General features: G+C 43.5%; 2 protein-coding genes across 7 annotated transcripts; one reads left to right on the forward strand and one right to left on the reverse strand.

The window, feature by feature from the left end:
* Positions 1-666: 666 nt before the first annotated feature.
* Positions 667-3,583, reverse strand: LOC118918608 (collagen alpha-1(I) chain-like). Its single transcript, XM_057492896.1, has 3 exons — positions 3,572-3,583; positions 2,089-3,138; positions 667-1,561 (listed from the first exon to the last, which is right to left on the reverse strand). Exons 1-3 carry the CDS (start codon positions 3,581-3,583, stop codon positions 1,553-1,555), a joined length of 1,071 nt encoding a protein of 356 aa, XP_057348879.1. The 3' UTR covers positions 667-1,552.
* ZNF821 (zinc finger protein 821) lies at positions 2,491-19,311 on the forward strand. Of its 6 annotated transcripts, none has more exons than XM_036897679.2 (9): positions 2,491-2,628; positions 3,277-3,339; positions 4,520-4,607; positions 5,928-6,044; positions 13,039-13,164; positions 15,677-15,822; positions 16,478-16,582; positions 17,432-17,598; positions 18,344-19,311. In XM_036897679.2, the coding sequence occupies exons 4-9, from the start codon at positions 6,005-6,007 to the stop codon at positions 18,996-18,998; spliced, it is 1,239 nt and encodes a 412-aa protein (XP_036753574.1). In that variant the 5' UTR covers positions 2,491-2,628; positions 3,277-3,339; positions 4,520-4,607; positions 5,928-6,004; the 3' UTR covers positions 18,999-19,311. The 6 variants fall into 6 exon arrangements, with proteins under 6 accessions (XP_036753574.1, XP_036753583.1, XP_036753575.1 ...); XM_036897688.2 differs by lacking the exon at positions 18,344-19,311 and adding an exon at positions 18,145-18,333; XM_036897680.2 differs by lacking the exon at positions 4,520-4,607.
* Positions 19,312-20,604: the final 1,293 nt, after the last annotated feature.

A 20,604-nucleotide genomic window follows, 5' to 3' on the forward strand; every position in this document is an offset into this window, starting at 1 on the left:
CCAGTTTCAAAAAGACATATGCACCCCTATGTTTATCGCAGCACTATTTACAATAGCCAAGAAATGGAAGCAACCTAGGTGTCCATCAGTAGATGAATGGATAAAGAAGATGTGGTACATTTACACAATGGAATACTTTTCAGCCATAAGAAGAAAACAAATCCTACCATTTGCAACAACATGGATGGAGCTAGAGGGTATTATGCTCAGTGAAATAAGCCAGGCAGAGAAAGACAAGTACCAAATGATTTCACTCATCTGTGGAGCATAAGAACAAAGCAAAAACTGAAGGAACAAAACAGCAGCAGACTCACAGAACCCAAGAATGGACTAACAGTTACCAAAGAGAAAGGGACTGGGGAGGATGGGTGGGAAGGGAGGGATAAGGGGAAAAGGGGGCATTACGATTGGCACACATAATGTGGGGGTGGGGGGCACAGGGAAGGCAGTATAGCACAGAGAAGACTAGTAGTGATTCTATAGCATCTTATTATGCTGAGGGACAGTGGTGGGGAGTTGATAATGGGGGGAATCTAGTAACCACAGTGTTGTTCATGTAAGTATATACTAATGATACCAAAAAAAATAGCATTATTACCATCTCAATTTTTTATTAAGGTATCATTGATATACACTCTTATGAAGGTTTCACAAGAAAAACAATGTGGTTATTACATTCACTCTTATTATCGAGTCCCCATCTCATTTTATTTGCAACTCAAGGAGATGGAACAAGCTGCCCAGCTTTACACAGTAACTTACCAACGAAGCCAAGAAATTCCACCAGAGGCTTTCTTCTAATGCTTTATCTGCTAGGTACTTCCATGTTGAACATGTCAACTATGTCACCTTTGAAGTGACATAATAAAACCGTATTTGTACACCTCTGTCTAAACTCATCAAGAATACTGTTAATTTTAAAAGCCCATGTTTATTCCAACTTGCATTCTTGGTTGAATGAAAATATTCAATTTTATGGCTACCTAGGAATTAAAATTTACAATGAAATGAGAATGTTTCCTTAACTGAAGTTAAAGAATAATAATTCCTACCTACATATCCCAGACACAATGAATGAATGAATGAATGAATAAGCTATTTACTACAGAGTTGTGAACAAGCAAGATACAGCCATTCTTTCACATTAAACACAAAATGCAGGCAATGGTCTCATCTCACTGGAGATTTATGAAAAGGACATTTGCAAGAGACTTTATGCATACACAAGGACTTATTTTATAAGCAAGGGTCATCATCCTCATTAGCTCTGCCCTCGTGGGGCAAGTAATCATAGGAATATTTGCATAATGCTTTCAAATGTTCGTTTTACATACTCAGTACAACAACCCTATGAGAATAGAAACTGGAAATTATTACAGTATCATCCATTTTGTCTTATGAAGCAGAGGCTCAGAATAGGGAACTGACTTGCCCAAAGTCGTCAGACTCATCAGTGGCAGAGCTGAGACTCAAAGCTGGATCTTCTAATACCAGATTCCATCTTCTTTCCACTGCATTCCCTACTCCTCCAAGTAAGCTGTAAGAGGCAGCTTTAGGCATTCTACAAGCAGACAGAATGAGAGGAAGGAAAGGAAAGCAGTGAGGAAATAGAAGGAGGTGTTTTATTAGGAAGTGAGTCTAACCTCTCTCAGTTGCCCAAACGCCCCTCCAAATGCCCCTTATGTGGCAACAGTGCCACAGGTTACCCTTCTCTTAATGTATGCCCCAAGGTCTGCAACTACAGTTATTAGCTGAGAATCATGTTGGAGATTTATATGCCTAAAAGAAATATAAAGATTTTTCTCCTCCACGGTTGTGACAGCTAAACTAACTCCTCCCACAAGGCCCGTGACTCCCAGGTCTCGGTCACATTAATTGCCTTGGGGACCGAAGAAACCGTGAGGTGTGAGGGAATGAAGGGAAGATGATTTGGGTAGAGGCGGACGGGGTGGAGGAGGAACTAAGGTTGGCTAAGGAGGCGGAGATCACCTGCGGTGGAGCTGTGGTCTGGGGATGTGGGTTTTGCGGCTGAACTAGAAGGTAGGGTAGGAAGCCAGGATCAGAGCTGACAGTCAGGGTGAAGTTTACCTTCGGAAGGGCGTACGGTTGCTGAGGATCTAAGAGGGCTAGAGAGAGATGAAGGCGGGTGGGACGCTGGGTGGTCTCCAGGGCGCGAGGACGGAGGCGAGGCCACTCTGTGATTGGGTGCTCCCCTAAGTCACGCCTCCAGGACCCCCGTCTCCCCTCAAGCCCCGCCCACGCCACTGGGCGCGCGCCTGGGGAGCGGGGAGGGGGGCCTAACTGGACAAGGGGGGAGGGGGAGAGGAGAGGCTCGTGCACGCGCCCCACTCGCCGCGGGTGCGCGAGCAGCGCGCTCCCGCCTCCCGCGCCGCCATCTTTTCCCCCTCCGTCTGTCTGTCTGCCGTTGGCTTTGTCCATCTGCAGCGCCGCCCCTCGGCTCCCCGTCACCGGCTCGGCCCGGAGCCGCCCTGCGCCTGCCGAGGCCCAGTCCCGGAGAGCCCCGGCCCGGCCGGCCTGAGCTGTGGCCTCGGGCCCATTGTCCAGCGGTCCGTCTGTCCGGAGGCGGGGCCCAGGGACCCGGAGCGCCGCGGAGCGCCGAGGCGCCGGGTAAAAGGACCCCCGACTCCTTCCTTCCGGGGCCAGGCTGAGGATACAGGGGCTCCTCGCTCGCTTCTTGGTCGCCGGCTGTCGGTCCTTTTGTCTGTGTCCGGGGACGCGGCCAGGGGCTCTCTCTGGCCTGGGGGGCGGGGGCAGCCCGCGCTCCCACCCTGCCGCGGCCCCAGGTTCCGAGACGAGGACCGACCCGACCGGCTCCCCGCCGTCGGCTCCTCTTTCAGCCCCTCCGGCGGTCTCGAGTCCGGGAGGGCCGTCCACGCCGCCGCCCTCCCGGCGTGGGCCCAGGTCGGCTCCGCCGGCAGAGCCGGGACGGCCGCGGCGTCTGACAGGCGGGGTGGAGCTGGGGGAGGGGAGGATGGGCGTGGGGGTGCAGACCCTGGGGGCAGTCCCTCGTCGCTGTCTAGCTGAAAGCCTTCTAAATTTAGATTTCTGAGAAGGCTGTGTCGTCTGAGGGTTTGTCTGAGCCGCCGTGGAAGACCTCTGGCCCTTGGCTGATGATTCCTGGGAGTTTACCTGTGCTTATATTTGAAGAAGCCACGGGAACCATCTCGGCCGATTGCTCCAGACCAAACAAGTGGGAACTGGGTGAACAGTGAAGGGGCTGCTTGACCAGCTTTCTTGTCCTCTTATTTTTGGCAGATACATATCACTGGGATTCAGGCGAGTTTACTTTGCTCCGTGGGAACTGCGCCAGGGCTGGAGGTGGGAGTGAACCCTCTTTTCTTAAGCTTAGATTTCACGTTTTTTTTCTTTTCCTTTCTAAAGTCTGTGGTGTGTCCTGGAAGCTGCAACCTAACACCTGTGGGAGAGCAGGGACAGTGTTAAGGGGAGACGTTGGCCCTCCTCCCAAGGACTCTAAACGTCGTTCTAAAGTCGGACAAAGCTGCCTTCCTTTTTAATAGAATTCCTTGTAGACCAAAATCTCTCCATTTACCTTTCTTCCCATCCCGTTCTGCTTTCAGGTGGTGATGTTCAGGCAGCTATCCACTTAGATTTTTGCGCTGGGTTCAGATTTGGGCTTGGGAACTGAGGCACTGTTAAAAGTAAAGCTAAATGAGTGACCTTTACGGCAATATGTCTGGATTTTATTAGCGTTTACTGCTTGTAAAACAGTTGTCAACCTCTGAGATCTTGCTGTGCGGTTAAGAATGTCCTTCCAGTGTCATTTATTTATTTAGTCATTTTCTTATTCCAAGAGTCCATGACCCGACAAGCTTTCTTTTTTTTTGAGGGAGGGAAGAGTATTTGCATATTTTTCCTTTAATCCCTCAGGTGTGAAGTCCCATTGGGTACCATCTGGTCAGTTCTCCATCTGGCCACTAGGAGGATTGTGAGATGTAGTGAACCCTGCGGGTTTAAATATGCAGATGATCATCTCCCGTTTCTGACCTGTAGCTTTAGTATTGAGCTGTTGCCTCACCAAGATGATCTGAATAGAGCCTGTCTCAAATTATTTGGCCTTCCTTCAGAAGGTTCTTGATTACCTTTATCTCACAGTTTGAATTTCTGATCTTGATGGGGAGAAAATTTGAAAATTAGTTAGGATTTCATTTTTTCCTTATACAATAGACAGTTGTAGCACTGCAAATTTTAGAAAAAAATGACAACTTGCATTTCATTCAACTTTCACTTTGTGATTCCACAAACTTATAGGAAAAGACCCAAAGTGTAATACTCATTCAGTTTCCATTAATAAAATAACTGCTCGATTAGCAAGAAATGATCTACACAAACAAAACTTAGAAAACAGAACAGATACCATTAGCATTAACACTCAGTGTACTGCCCTCTAAGTAGTTAAAATTGATATTTACTGTATACATTTGGAGTTTTGTGTGTGTTTTAATTAAAAGTCTGAAAAAGAACTGTGTTTGATATGCAGATATGATAGAAGACTGCCTGAAAGCTGCTTCCTTTGCCACTTCCTGTGGAGGCCTGTCTTTGCCATTTGCGGTTTCTTTCTTCTTTTGGTAAGGGAAGGCAGGATCTGATTACAGGTCTGAGGTCTTTTCTAGCTACAATGAGGAGTTAGTTGGCATAACAGGAGGTGAGACTTCATTAACTGGAGTGCAGAAGTATAGCTAGTAGTAGCCTTTCATAATACCCCTTAAGGCAATAAACTATAATTTTTTATTTGCTTATTCAGTGTGAGTACAGTTTGAGAAGGCAGGAATTGGGAAAAAAAAAATGTAGAGGGTGACCAGATCCATATTCTTGTCTTTGGTAGGAAAAAGAATCTCTCTCTCTCTCTCTCTTTAATCTACATCTTTTTATTCACTCTGTCTTTCAAAGAAAATTTCACAGCTTTCACTACTAATCCATTGAAGACTCTAACAACACCTAACTGCTGAAGAAGTCTTTCTTATAACTAACCAGGAACCCCCAGTTTAAGTATCTGTTCCCTCCTGTTTCAGGGAAGCAGGTGCATGTCTCTGCAGCAGTTCTCATCTGGGAAGCTTGTCTCTTTGTTCCTCCCACTGATCTTTTTGCTACATAGAGGCTGGATTGAGAAGGGGCACTAAAATTATTAACTTTGACCACTGCTCCATGGCATGTGAGCGGGGCCAGGTTGATATTTCACATTGGGGTGTTGCATTAGTACTCAACAGTGTGAATGGCACCTGGCTCTTCTGGTGAAAGCCTGTCTTCAGTATTGGAAGTCTGATTTGCTTTGGGGCCATGTCATCCACAGTGCCCAGCACTGTGCCTGCATTACTGGATAGAGGCTGTTTTCTGTGTTGTTTTCATTTACAGATGGCCTGAGAGTTTTGAGATGTTTTGTGTCTCACAGAGATGTGATGCCTTTGTCACCTCCAGGAGAGATCACTTCTTGAAAAAACATCTCAAGGTTCCCATTTGTGCAGACTGCAGGGCTTGACTTCCAGTGAGCATGTGACATGTGAATGGCACCTTGTTTAGCTTCTTTTACAATTCTCGGGGGTTATCCCTTTGAGCTTGCAGTGCTTATAATGCTGGTTGCCTGAGTGTTTTACATCCTTTTTTTTTCTGTGACCTTGATCATGATCATTAACAGTATTCTAGATTCCACAGATAGATTTAGAGTGGAATTCTCTAAATCCTCTGAAGGAGTCCCCTCTTTAACTTCTTGGGACCTTAGTGTTGTTCTAGAGATTTCTTTATTTTTCTTTCTTTCTTTCATTAATTCAGTTATTTATAACTGGTGAGTTTTATATGCTTAAGAACTATCTTTTTTTTAGTTTTTTCATTTTCTAATTTTATATAATTTCTGACCAGAATGACATGTGCTAACAATATCCTTTTTATTGTAGGTCAGCACCTTGCAAGGAGATAGTAACACTTCCAGCCGTGAAACTGGGAAAGACCAGAGCTCTTGGATCAGGGAAACATGTCCCGTCGGAAACAGACAAATCCAAATAAAGTTCACTGTGAGTATTGGGCTTTGTCTTCTGGTACCTGAGAATGTTGAGGGTTGGCATGAAAGAGTAATCTGAATCTAGGTGAGAGGCTCACACTAATTTGTAAAGAAGAAAAGGGTTAAAGGTGCTGAACGTAATGGAATTAAAGTGTGTCTGGTTGCTAGAAGAGGTGTTTGAAACCTGTCTTAGGAGTAGGTACACTTGATTCATCCTTAGTATTCACATCAGTTAACATTTATAGGATATCTATTTGTGCAGAGCCTTGTGCTAGAAGCCAGGAGATATATATATATCTACACACACACACACACACACACACACACACATATAATAGTACATAAGAACACAAGATAGTATATCCTAAGTGCCAGATAGGGATGCTGCATATTGTGTATATAGTGTACTATAAAAATTAAAAGGATGGAGAGAGGTCTGTGGACTGAGGTAGTGAGGGAGAGGGAGTGCTTGATAGAAGAGGCTCTATACCATGAACTTGGGCCTTAGAAGGTAGGAGATGGATTTTAAAAAAAGAGGAAGGGAGAGGTAAACTCAGGTAGGGAATATGATATGAGCAAAGATACAAGAGGACATGCACGTGATAAGTTCAGGGGGCAGGGAGACTTTCTATGAAACAAAAGTTCCATTTGTCCAGAAGTCCCAGGACATAAGGTTGGAGATGTATAACTCCATCGTAGAATACTGAAGGCCAGGCCAAGTTCAGACTTCATTCTGTAGACTCTAAGGAGCTACTAAAGGTTTTTTAGCAGGGAAAAGAAGTGACATTTAGAATGCATTGTTTTGGGACTATAAAGCAGTGTGTGGGATGGATCACATGAGGGAGAGGCTGGTCACAGGGAGAGCAGGTGTGCGCTATTGTCTTCAGTTTCCCAACATTTTCATAGATATGTTTTATTTCAGTAATTAGATTGTAAACTTCTAGAGGGCAAAGAGTATGTCCCATATATGTTTCCTACTATCCCTCTCTACTTCTAGCCCTGCTCATAAAGTGCCTTCTTAAATTAACATTAACATGTCTATGTGGATTTGAGATAATGAACCAATTTCCTCTGGTCTGGGGAAATAAGCATCTTCTCCCAAATAAAAGGGACAATGGCTCCCTATTATCATGGAGGACTGACTAAATAAAGTACAGCAACACTTGAAGAGAGTTCAGTGGTATATGATTTTTTTTAAAGGAAAATTCCTACATTTGAAAGGATAGATTCATCAAGAAGTGAAGATAATAGGACTAAAATTTATTAAAAACATACTGTATGCCAGGCACTATGTACTTTGTCTTACCTCATGGGTAATTTCAAGAACAGGAGAGAAAACAGTAGGAACAGAGGAATTAAGAGGATTTTAATATCTCAGAGGTTAATGAGATTAGGCAGCAGTCCTCCATATGCAATTAATTATTTCATTTAAGTCCTGAAAAAGTTGTGTAAGACAGAACAAGTTGGATGTTTCTAGGAGTGTATTCTGGAATACGTGAATGTGGAAGGCTGCTTAATATAAAGATGAGTGGTTTAGTAAGGATCTAGAAATTGCTGCTCAAACAGTAAAATTTAGAGGACCCAAATGTGAGGCTTGTCAACAGAGGTGAAATGAAGTACCTGTAGCATAGGTAATCCAAGACATAGGTTTAAAATTGTCTTTTCCTCTCTGTGAAGATGAGTATTGATAAAAAAACACAGATGTAACCCCAAGAAGGCTGGGCAGGAAAGGTACTTTTTGTAGGGATGATGGGTTCATTAATAAGGCAGTCATAGGAGCTGGGCATTTACCTATAAAATGTCCAAAGAGACTGGTTAGACTTATGGAAGGTAGTGGTGGGGATGATTGCATGATTGTGGTAAGGCTAGGGGGGCCAGTAAAGCCTTGTGTGGCCTGTGTTTGCATCCACATAGCATATATTCATCAGATGTATCTCCTCTCACCATAGTCAAAGCCAGGATCAGCTCTTATTGAAATTAGAAAACAGAAAAACAGATGAACAAACAGGCCCAGGAGAAGGAGAGACTATCACATGTCCACAGCTGCAGAAATGCAGTTTCCAGAACATGTGAACACTGCATTGTAGTGGAGTGGGTGGGACTTTGCAGTCTCTGCAGTGGTGACCAGTAAGAGGACTGTGAACAGAAATGTTCAGTTGAAACTAAAAAGCAGACCTCCGGGGAGGGGCTGTTTACAGTGACGCAGCTTGGGCAGGGAATCATTAAGGCTCCTCAGGTAATGGACTAAGCTTGACTAAAGGAGCAAAGACACAGATTTGTTGGTCTCCAAGGACCTTCTATTTACTTACTATTTGGGGACTGAAGCTAATCCTACCTTTTTCAAAAGGTCATCTTCTCGTTACTTATGACAATAATGGCAAGTAGGTAATTTCAGTCTTCTGACCACTTGAGTCTCCTATCCTCTTGCTCTGAAATGGAATCAATCAAATGTATTGAATTTAAAGTTGCTTGTCTATTTAAAGTAAATGGAATGGACTCAAGGTCTGCGAGGCAGGACAGTCTGCAGAAGCTTTGCTTTAATGTCAAAGCCAACCAGCACTTGAGCTGAGTAATGGCTCTGAGCTCCATTAGATCTGCCTTCTGGGAAGAGGAGGATTGTGTGGCATGAAGCTCAGAGCCCGCCTAAAAAAATATATTAAGAATCCTACCGCTGAAGCCTGGCAGCATTCGTAGGATCCACTTTAGAAGGTAATGGGCAGGCTGCTCTAGCATTTACTTAGCTTTCCTCAGGGCTGTCTCTGTATCTAAATGACAGACATATCTCTCATTTCCCCAGAAACACCCACGCACACCCTTGTATTTTGCCCAGTTGATTACTAGACTTGATACAGAGCTTTTGGAGTAGAAACCCAGAATTGTTAGCCCTGAGACACTGCTGATGGGCTGAAATCTCTTTGACCTTTCCTCCCTCCTTCCTCATCTCACCCCCTTCTGAATACAAGTTTCTGTCAACTGTTTCTAGAGAGGCTGAAAATAGAGTGAGTCCCTTACATGCTCTTATTTGCTGTGTTCATACCAAGAAAACCACTAGGAAAGGAAAACTTTTTCTTAAGAGACTTGTTTTCAGACTGCAAAGTACATATGAGACTAAACACTTCCAACCCCAGTTAAAAGTTTTTCAGCTTTTATAGAGAAGTAGGGTAAAAATCCTTTTAAAGTCCTTTCTCTTCTAAAAAGTGCAACTTGTTTTGTCTTTGTTCATTCTTTCTTCGTCAGCATCCTTGTGAAGTACATGGCTGTGTCCCAAACAGGTGATAGCCTCTGGGGTTGCAGAGACTGTCAGCTAGAAATGGAATCCTCAGCTCCTCACTCCCAACACTAGCTCATTCTTTCTGAATTTGACATCTGCTTTTTTTCTGAATTGTTTAAGCTGTTTTACTTAATTTCAGTCAGCCAGAAATTGCATTTCTTTAACTGCACCAAGGACTCAAGAATGAGAATTATAAAATTTTTGCCATTCTAGTAACTTTCATCTCAGGCTTCTCATCTGTTCTACAAACTTGCTTGCATCGCCATGTTCTTATCTGGTCTAAAAAACCCTTAGCCAAATCAGACAAACAATATCTTGATTACATACCAAAAAAAAGAAGTAGCACCTTCCTTTTTACTGTGGAGCTTTACTGATGACTTGTGCTCAACTATTAATAGATAAATAAATATCCGTGTTAAATAAAATATTAACGTAGGTTGCCCTACATTAATATCTAGAAACCAGAGGATTTTTTTTAACCTATTCCAGCTGTCCCAAGATAGAAGGAAATAACAATTCTGCATTATAAAAGCAGGCAGTTGATAAGAAAGAAACAAATCCTACCATTTGCAACAACATGAATGGAGCTGGAGGACATTATGCTCAGAGAAATAAGCCAGGCAGAGAAAGACAAATGCCAAATGATTTCCCTCATTCGTGGAGTACAACAATGAAGCAAAACTGAAGGAACAAAATGGCAGCAGACTCAGAGACTCAAAAAATGAACTAGTGGTTACCAAAGGGGAGGGGTGTGGGAGGGTGGGTGGGGAGGGAGGGAGAAGGGGACTGAGGGTATTATGTTTAGTACACATGGTGTGGGGGGTCACGGGTAGAACAGTGTATCACAGAGAAGGGACATAGTGGATCTGTGGCAACTTGCTGCACTGATGGACAGTGACTGCATTGGGGTATGGGTGGGGACTTGATAATGTGGGTGAATGTAGTAATCACATTGTTTTTTCATGTGAAACCTTCAAAAGAGTGTATATCAATCATACCTTAATAAAAAATTAAAAAAATAAAAGCAGGCAATTGTATAACACTTTTTAATTACTAGTATCTCTATGGGTCACATTTTACTTGATTTAATATGACACAATTTTAGCAGGTGTCACTGTCTTCTTATGAAAGGATAATTATGGACAGTCCAATTTAGGGATTAGGTAAATAGGGACTACTGGAAGATCATTCACATCTTTTCCTATGAGATCTGCCAAAATCACTTTTTTTAATGGATTTTATATATTTTGCTTTAAGTTAATGTTTAAAATAGGAATACTATTGAGGAATAAAGTTTACCCTAGCCTTTTACCTAAGTCAGGAATAGAATAAAATACAAGAGCACAGCTTTTCTTCCCAAACTGCCCTAAAGTAATGCCAATTAACTTATCTCAACTTATCTCAACTATCCTAAGTGAGATTGCCAGCAGAAGTCCTAGATAGGACTCTTCTCTGTTCTGTGAAAGCCTAAATATTTAGACATCAAAAGACAATTTTGAACTAAAGTTGATGAAAACTAAACTGAATTACTGGCTGATCTAGAAAGGCACATATCCTTTTAGATGCTCTTCTATTAATCCAGTGGTGATTCCCTATTAAGCAAAAAAATATGTGTTTTTTTACTATGTGTATATTCTTACTGTGTTACAAACCTAGCTGGTTTCTGGCTCGGTTTCTTTAGAGATGAGAAGTGTCACTGATGACGGTGGTCTGCCTCTTGATAAGGATATGCTAGTACATAACTTGTTCTAGTGCCAGGTCTGAAAACATGCATTTGCCCAGAAGAATTCAGTAACTATTTCAGTTGGCCATGGGCTTGTGGTTGCATTGGAACCAACATGGAGAAATTAAATATGTTTCTTCTGCAAAGAAGTAAGAGGAGGTGCCATAACACAGAATTCATTTTTGCTTTCCCTAGCAGTAATTTATATCCAGTGTGTCATCTTGGATATTATGAAAATGGACTTACAGCAGCTTGTTTTTCTTTTTAATTGAGGGCTATATGGCTAAAAGTACACTTGAACTCTAACCACCTCTACTCCTACTCACAATATATCATTCAGAGTTACCATAATATTAGTTACTCTAATCAAGGCATAGTAACTCATCCAATGGTATTAGAATCAAAACGATGGTTCCTTCTGTTATATAACTGGCTCTGAGAACATTATTTTGGTATCTGAGTTGTATGTATCTGTTCCTGATGGTATGAAGGTACTATTGATCATGGGGACTATATTGAACCACTGTGATGTACATTTGAAGGTAACATTAACACTAGGATCAAGGCTATTCTTCTCACATAGAGACAAGCGTTTGCTTTTAGTAAGACCACTCTGATGAACTGTCTGACTGGCTTACATCCCTACTAGAAAGCAGTTTAAAAACATGGATATTAGACTTGTACAGTCCTAGGTTTGAATACTTGGTTCCACCACAGACTTTAGTTTTCTCTTAAGTAAAATATGGGTAGTAATACCTACCACATACAGTTTTGCAGAGAATTAAGGTGAGCTAACAACTATAAAGAACTTGCCATAGAGCCTAAATCTAGGAAGTGCCAAAGAGTAGCTATTATTAGTGTTTAGCACTGAGCATGTAGCTGCTCAATGAATATTTGCTAAACGAATGCCTACGTGAGTCACTTGAAGCCTACTTCATATCAGTTCTTTCATCACCCAAGGACCTCGTTGGATCACGTCTCGGAAACTGAGCCTGTTTACTTTCCTTTCTCTCTTCAGTAAGAAAGTGCCCAGTTGATTGTCAAACATTTCACTAGGGCTTTTTATTCTCTCTTGGTGGTTTGGGAATGGGGACTGTAATTTCCACTCTGACTGAGATAATAGAAACCTCGAGAAACTCAATTCTCTTTTCTCCTTATGCCTGGACTCTTGGAAATAAAAGATCACTTAAATGCTAACTGTTGAATAACCACAGTTTCCAGGCAGAGTTAGTCAGAAGTAAATGCATAATCAAGCACAGGTCCAGGGCTTTTGGATACTCCATACAAAACAAAACAACAACAACAAAAATCAACCACATTGGCCCAAGGAGACTAGATAAAATATTATTTGTTGCAAACTAGTTGGCAAGTTTCAGGAAGTTTGTTCTTCGGCAGAATGAGCTCATGTATTACCTGATTCCCTTTAATCCATTATTCAACCAGTTGTTGATTTGCTCTTGGCTAATTCTGATAAAAGACCTAGAAGAGGCAAGAAAGAACTTTCAAAGCATTTTTTGGAGGAGATAGATGAAAGGTGGGATTAGAGAGATTGCTATTCAGAAGGATTATTTGAAGTGCTTGTTTATTGTCAGAGATAGACACCGAGTCACGGTCATAATACTAGTACACTAAGATTCAGAGATTCTGCCCATATTTTTTGCCCTATCTTCATACCATCACTTTTTCTCTTCTTGCCTATATCTTACCAGTCCTGATGGAAGGTTGTAAATGGGACTGAGATTCTGAAGTTAAACTTATAAAGTAGCGATTGATGAAAGTAGTCAAGATTATGGGGATTTAAGCAAGTGATGCTTTTTAAAGCATCTGGCTTACTGCCTAGGAAGAGTAGCAGCACCCAGAAACTCAGAGGCAGCAAGCTGACTTGGAGATGAATGACCCCACCTCAGGGTCCCTGCCTGTCTCCTACCTTTGAATGGTCTGACTTTCCAACCAGCTTGCCTGGGGATATGCTGCCCAGCTGGTGGCCTGACTATTTTTCCTTGTGACCACCAGGGGATCAAGTATTTGCTGGGCTAGAAGAGCAAGCCCGCCAGGCGATGATGAAAACTGATTTTCCTGGAGACCTTGGCAGTCAGCGACAAGCTATCCAACAACTAAGAGATCAGGACTCCAGTAGCAGTGAGTTCTGCACCTTCTGGTAATGACTCAGGGCAATGGGAGAAGAATTATCAGAGTGTGTGTGCTCTGGGGATTGTGCATGGGGGCTGGGAGGAAGACATGAAGAAGGAGAATTATGGATCCTCAGTGTTCCCAAAGGTGTTCTCAGGTGTATGGGCATATGCTTACCTGGAGAGAGGACCGGTTTGGCATTATGTTTTTTTAGTTCATGGACTTCAGTAGTTGGCACAGTGCCATTCACGGATAGGTTTGTGATGATTGTGATAGGTGCATAGGGTAACTAGTAGGCAGCCCCTGGGTTAGGCCAAATGGAAAGAAGAGTCTCTGTCTCCTAGGATCTATTTATTTGTAGTTAATGTAAGGTGGCATTAATGAAATTTTTGCTTGAGGGCCCACTTTTTATGGTAAACAAGAGGATTTGCTTACTAATGAGATTAAGCATCATACAAATGCTAAAGTCAGGTCTTCCGACACCAAGTCCTGAGTAGGTCCCTGTGGTTAAGAGATGGAAAAGACACTAGGTAGCAACTTGTTCAACTTCATGAATTGCCTGTTCCATGACCTGCCTGAACAAATGAATTTAGAGATGTGTTACTTCCTAGGGTGATTTCTATACTTTATTAATCTCATCTAATACTGGTTATTGTTGTCAATTCAGAGTGACATTTCTGATTTTTCTCCACATATGGGGCTGAAGAAGAATGAAGAGGGAGGGAGTTTAGCAGCCTTCTAGGAATTACAGTTTTCACTCAAACTAATAACTTAATAACAACAACAGCAAATAACAATTTAGCAGCTAATGGCTCAGGCACAGATAAATGAACCCAGATATTTCTAGAAAACTTGTGGGAGCCACCAGTTTGAGTAACAGGTAGGAATGGCAACATCTATGAAAGTCTAATAGGTTTCCATTCTGGAAAAGATGCATCATCCCTCCAGATGGCATATTTATTTTTAAAAAATCTTTCTAGTAGAGAGAGATGTTTGGGTTTTGATAAGTTACAGAAATGTGCTTGATACAGTGTTGTCTTAGACTAAGCTTACAAGTATTCCAAATAAGCTGGGAGGAAAATGTGGTGTGACTTAATCTGTGCCAATCGTCCACTCCCGCGATGGATTCAGACTAACGCTGTAGGCTGGGTAATAAGGCGTACATACCATAGAGCTTTCCAGGGCCCAGATCCAGCCCACCAGCCAAGCGGAGTAGCTCACAGAGACACACATAATACTAGCAGATGATGTGCTTAGATTTCTTATGAAGAAAAGGAATGTCACCAGTTTTACCCAGATATTGGTGGTTTTAGAAATTACACGGGGATAGCAGAGACAAGACAAGAAGCACTGTTAGCTGGGGAAGCTGAGTCTCACTGCTGATGCAGGTAACCTGGGAAAACTCTACCCTGTGTTTCTCTTGCTCATGGTCAGGTCTCAGAGTCCAGGGTCTAGGCAAGGCTGGAATGGGGCTAGAGTCTGACAGCTTACCTAGGCTTGGTTTCCTCTTGTAATCTTTAAGGTACTAGCACTTTTTTTTTCCTTCCAGAAAGAACTCCCTTTGGTATCATGATTCTTTTTAAAATCTTTCCCCTATTTTATAAGTATGGGGAAAAAAACCAGCTCACACAAACCTTGCACATCCCCAGCCACAGGCAGACCTCCCTATAGCCACATTCTGCCCCCTAAACTAAAACAGAGTTCTTACTTTAGTCACAAGAAATTATATTTCATCCTAAAGTAAAGAATGGCCTGTTCCCTCCACTTAATGCAGTCAGTTATCCATCAGGTAACTGAAAGAACCAAAAGAAACGATGGACTTATTTAGCCTAGAAAGCTGAGTTACTAGCAGAGCAAGAACACAGTGAGTCAAATACCACTACAAACTGCCTGAGGTTGGTTGCTGTGCTAATTTTTCCACTATACTCAAGAGCCCTTTCCTTATAAAACAACATCATTTTTAACTAATTCACTACTGCGTTTTTTATTGGTAAGAGGAAAGAAAAACTTGTTGGTGTCTCTGTAAGTGTGCCTTGGGGTTTGTTGGAGAGTCAGCAGATTAGTGGCACTCAGAATAGAACAGTTTATGTGACACCATGGAGAAATTGTGCAGGGGGATTACAGAGAAAAGTAAGTAATAAAGTCAGTGAGAAGTGCTGGTAAGTCTGAGGCAGTGTGCTTGGGAATGGGCATGACATGGGGTGCATGGGAGGTGTGGTTCGAAGTGTTAGCTATTTGGGAACCATGTGTAAGAAGTATTTTTATGATAATGTGCAGGTCAATAACCATTTTCCAATGCAGTTTTGCCTCAGATGTTCTCTTTAGTGTATGTATGGCATTATAAACAACAGTTATTGCTGGTTTCCACTCAACATGATTTGTACCCAGCTAAGCACTAACACAGACTCTATTATGGAAGATCTTAGGATGTTTCCATTATAACTGCAAACTTCAGGGTGGAAAGCAACTCAAGATGTTTTCATGCAAAAATCAGAACAAGTGACCAGTTTGTGTGTTCCAGGTGACAGTGAGGGTGATGAAGAGGAGACCACACAGGATGAAGTCTCTTCCCATACATCAGAGGAAGATGGAGGGGTGGTCAAAGTGGAAAAAGAGTTAGAAAATGCAGAACAGCCTGTTGGTGGGAATGAAGTGGTAGAGCATGAGGCAAGTGATAAAAGGCTCCTGAGTTTGGGAGCTCCCTCACCCTCCCACCCTCTCACTCACGTGTAACAGCCTTGCCTCTGACCATCTCCTGGGCCGTCATAGGAAGCCTGTATTCTTTCACAGCACCAGTTAACCAGATCTGAGATACACAGTTCTCAACACACTCAGCTGTCCTTTACCACCCACATATAACTACACCCATGGACGGCTCCCCCGCCAAAGCACCTCACTTCTTTCCCAACAGAATATCCACCTTTGCAAAAGTATTAGAAGACTTCTTGAATATGCTTGCAAATTTAAATCAAAGTGTGACATGAGGTGCCATCTTCTCACTATGCTGTTTCCTGAGGATTCCTGCAAGAAGCATGGCAGGAGGGAGGCTAAAAGTTCTACAGGGCTTACCTTAGGGAAAAAAAAACAGATGATCTCTCTCTATGGCAATCCTATGTCCTCATGGCAGGAAGCCTTGGAGAAAATGATGGGAACAGATTCAGTTTCCTTCCCTGTTACTTTTTTCCTCTGTCCACAGTTAGAACCTAAGAATAATGTGATGTCAAGTTGTGTTCTTTTTAATAGGATATCCTGTTAAAAGAAGTAGGGGCATGGAAAAGACTGGAAAACAGTCTTAATGAATTGCCCATTTATTGAATTGCAGGTCACAGAGAATTTGAATCCTGACCCCTTACTTGGACTCTGCCAGTGTCCCCTCTGCCAGCTAGACTGTGGGAGTCGGGAGCAGCTGATTGCGCATGTGTACCAGGTATGGGGTGGGGATCCCAAAGGGTTGTCGCCTCCACTGAGGCTCCATTCCAATCCCTAGAAATCTTACAGAGTAAATGGGTTATGTTGGGTAAGTATGTTCTGGGTTCCCAGGCAGGCACACTGTATTTTTTTCTAAATTATATAGTGCATATTTTAAAGTGAGATAGAAACTAACACCTGTTAATAATGAGGGCTTTGTTTTAAATAAGAACGAGTTAACATACATTTTTCTGAAATATGGAGAAAGTTAATGTGAACAAGGGGTTTAGAATAAGATAAACTTTTGTGTTCTTTTCCCCTTATCGAATCACCAGGCACCTGAGCCTCATGACCTGTATTGAAAAGGTGTCAGCACACACAGCAGGCTGGATTTTACCGTAAAGATAGTTGGTTCATGAGCAAAAGCATTTCTCCAGAAGACTTTTTAAAAGATTGAAGGCAGACAGGACTCTTAAATACCTTTGGATACCAGTCTTCCAGCCAGCTTCCAGACTCGGCCTCCGTCACTCCCTTAAACACGCACAATGTGAGGCAAGCAGATAGAAATGGTGCCGAGCATGAATTCTTCTCAGGCTCTTTAGTGCCTCTGCAGTCCCAGTATTCCTCAAGCCAGCCACATATTCCTCAGGCCAGAATTCAAAATAAGGAAATCTGAGCAATAGTTTGAATGACCTGGCCCTTCTGAAGTCCCATTAACATGACACCTTTTCCAGGTGCTAAACAGGCAGAATAGTTGCAAGTCCTTGTTCTGACACTGAGGGGGATGCTTCCCAGAAAGCAGTTTCTAAGTGGGTGTAGTTTGTCTGAGAGGGGGTGTGAGTTGACAGGCTAAGGCTCTGTTTTACAGCACACTGCAGCAGTGGTGAGCGCCAAGAGCTATATGTGTCCTGTCTGTGGCCGGGCCCTCAGCTCCCCAGGGTCACTGGGTCGCCACCTCCTAATCCACTCGGAGGATCAGCGATCTAACTGTGCTGTGTGTGGAGCCCGTTTCACCAGCCATGCCACGTTTAACAGGTTAGCTGGTTACCGAATCCTCTTGTGCTGGGAACAAATTGCTGGGTGTAGGTTCTGCTTTCCCAAGTCATAGCAAAGGCTAGAGACGGCTAATGCAAAGGCAACTGACTCAGCTCTTTGGATACACAAGTAATGAGGCTAGTAAACATGCCCATTCCATTAGATATCCCCAAGGATATTCTTTCCTCTATCAGAATAATATTTTCATCTAGAAAGACATGTGGAGAAGCCCAAGAGCATTCATGGAAGCATGGAGAAAGAAGTTACAGTTGTGTCCCAGGAAGACTAGAACTGTGTGAATTGTGTCCTAGTCCCAGTTGCCTAGTGTACAGTAGTGAGCCAGGAAGGAAGGAGGCTGAGCCAGTGGACTGTACCCCTCTGGAGGCAGCTCCACCTCAGAGAAGACTGCCTCCTTCCACAGCAGGACTGCCCTGCACAGCAGTTACAAACATCATCATTGCAGCTGGAGTGAAAACTGCATATTGTAGGGCTCATCTGCTATCTGGTGGCTTGCTGTGGCAGCAGCTGTCTCATCTCTACCTCCAGGTGGGCTTTAAGACTTGGTAGCCACCCCAGCCAAAAGAAGACCGGGGTGGAGAGGTAGAAGAGGCCTCCCAAGCCCTCCAACTGACCCCTACTGGTGAACATGGAGCAACTGGTCTGGTAGGACAGGAGTTAAGTCAGGGCTGGATACCTGAGCCTTGCCAGAGGGAGAAACTAACCATCCAAACTGTTTGCATTCTAGTGAGAAACTTCCCGAAGTACTTAATATGGAGTCCCTACCCCCAGCCCACAGCGAGGGCCCCTCCAGTGCTGAGGGAAAGGACGTTGCCTTTAGTCCTCCCGTGTACCCTGCTGGTATTCTGCTTGTGTGCAACAACTGTGCTGCCTACCGTAAGCTACTGGAAGCCCAGACCCCCAGTGTACGCAAGTGGGCCCTACGTCGACAGAATGAGCCTTTGGAAGTACGGCTGCAGCGGCTGGAACGAGAGCGCACGGCCAAGAAGAGCCGGCGGGACAATGAGACCCCCGAGGAGCGGGAGGTAAGGCGCATGAGGGACCGCGAAGCCAAGCGCCTGCAGCGCATGCAGGAGACAGATGAGCAGCGGGCTCGCCGGCTGCAGCGGGATCGGGAGGCCATGAGGCTGAAGCGGGCCAATGAAACCCCGGAGAAGCGGCAGGCCCGGCTCATCCGGGAGCGGGAGGCCAAGCGGCTCAAGAGAAGGCTGGAGAAAATGGACATGATGTTGCGAGCTCAGTTTGGCCAGGACCCTTCTGCCATGGCAGCCTTAGCAGCTGAAATGAACTTCTTCCAGCTACCTGTGAGTGGGGTGGAGTTGGACAGCCAGCTTCTGGGCAAGATGGCCTTTGAAGAGCAGAACAGCAGCTCTCTGCACTGAACCACACTCTCTTGCCTGCCCTCCTGCTCACTTGTCCACCCAAGCCCTTAGGGATCAGTGCTGCGGCCATCCACAAGGCCGTCCTTGGTGCCAGAGGCAGGCCCAGGTTTTGTTGCAGGTGGACCTGTGTTCTTGCATGTGGGAGCAGGATGATGGGGTCAGAAGGGACCAGCTCAAAGCAGCTCTGGACAAGGAGCAGGCATTCCAGAGAACTGGACTCCCCAGCCCCCTGCTGCAGGGCATGCTTACAGGACTGAGGGGCTCAGTCTGGCCCATGGAATTGTGAGGGCAAATAAATTAATTTTATCTTTAACTGGCTCTTTCCTGCCTTTCTCTCAATTTCATTCTAGCAAATGAAGTGACCTAGGAGAGATCTGGGTGTAAATTTTCAGGCAGTGACTTCTAGGAGATTGTCCCCTTCAGTGGTAGGGTATTCCACAACTTAGGGTGCCTAAGTGGAGATCCCTTGTTTGGGCCTTTACAAGTTGATGAGCCATAACTATTACATTTAAAGAAGGAACCAATGCTGACTTTGTGAACACAGTCTTATTTCCATAACCCTAATGAAGAAAATCTATAGTCTCAAGAGCTACTTAAACCTAACTTAATCCTTTCCAAACTCAGAAGTAGATTCCTTGCCTCATAAACTGGCATTTTCTAAAGAAGATGCAGTATTTAGACTAGGAGCTGACTACTTTTCTCAGCAGAATTCAGTTTGTCAAACTTTTAAAACTCTATCCCAGACAGTAGTTAGCTGCATTTAGGAGTGTTCTTAGAAAGCTGGAGTATTAAAGTCCATGGCACCAAAGAAACTCAGGTTTGAAAGAAGAGGTAATCCATCTTTTAATTTATCCCCTATGGCCAAGATAATAAAACTCACTGAGGAAAATCCAGAATTATGGCGTTATGAGAGCTCAAGTCAGTAGTGGTCAAGGCTAGAGCAAAATAACTACTCTAGCAGTTTGTATGGCTGCCAAAGCATGGAGGTCAAGAGCTGAGGTCATTTCTAAAAAGTTTCTGTCGTGGTACAGAACAAGCACAGAACTTTCCTTAGCCTGCACCAAAGGTTGTGTACAGTTTAGATAATTATAGATCTTGAAGTCCAGAAGGAAGTGCCCTAGTTAAGTTGTAGCCAGAAAAATAACTATGCCAGGAATGTGGACCTCTTCCAATATCTTAACAAGGAAACTTGGACTCCTCTTTGACCTCCCATAGGTTCAAGGCTATTTAATAGTGTTAACTGACTCTCCACCAAACTAGGGTTAATTCCATTCCCACCAGACAGGCTGAGGTATTTCTGTTCTGAAAAATACAAAAGTTTTAATAAGCTTATTACAAAGCACTGGACATTTAAAGGAAAGTACTTAATGGAGCCAAATGCCTTTCTCTCACAGAGCTTCATGCTGAAGTCCCCACCTGGGATGCTTCAAAATGGTTGAGCACTCACTGTCAAAGGTTATGTGAAGTACTTCGCATGGATTAGCTCACTAGTTTTGACTGAAAACTAGTTGCCACTACAAACTCAGAAGTTAGACGCTTGGATTTAAAGTTCTGCATTGCCATTTAATAGCTATGGGACTTTGGGTAAGTTACTTAACCTGTCTTG

The sequence above is a fragment of the Manis pentadactyla genome, chromosome 15, assembly GCF_030020395.1.
Source record: "Manis pentadactyla isolate mManPen7 chromosome 15, mManPen7.hap1, whole genome shotgun sequence".
NCBI lineage: Eukaryota > Metazoa > Chordata > Mammalia > Pholidota > Manidae > Manis > Manis pentadactyla.

What these genes read in the sequence shown, in the direction of transcription:
- ZNF821 (XM_036897679.2), top strand. Translation starts at nt 6,005, where the DNA reads ATGTCCCGTCGGAAACAGACAAATCCAAATAAAGTTCACT. An exon ending in TGATTGCGCATGTGTACCAG is followed by an intron (nt 16,583 to 17,431) that starts GTATGGGGTGGG and finishes TCTGTTTTACAG; the next exon opens with CACACTGCAGCAGTGGTGAG. An exon ending in AGCCATGCCACGTTTAACAG is followed by an intron (nt 17,599 to 18,343) that starts GTTAGCTGGTTA and finishes TTTGCATTCTAG; the next exon opens with TGAGAAACTTCCCGAAGTAC.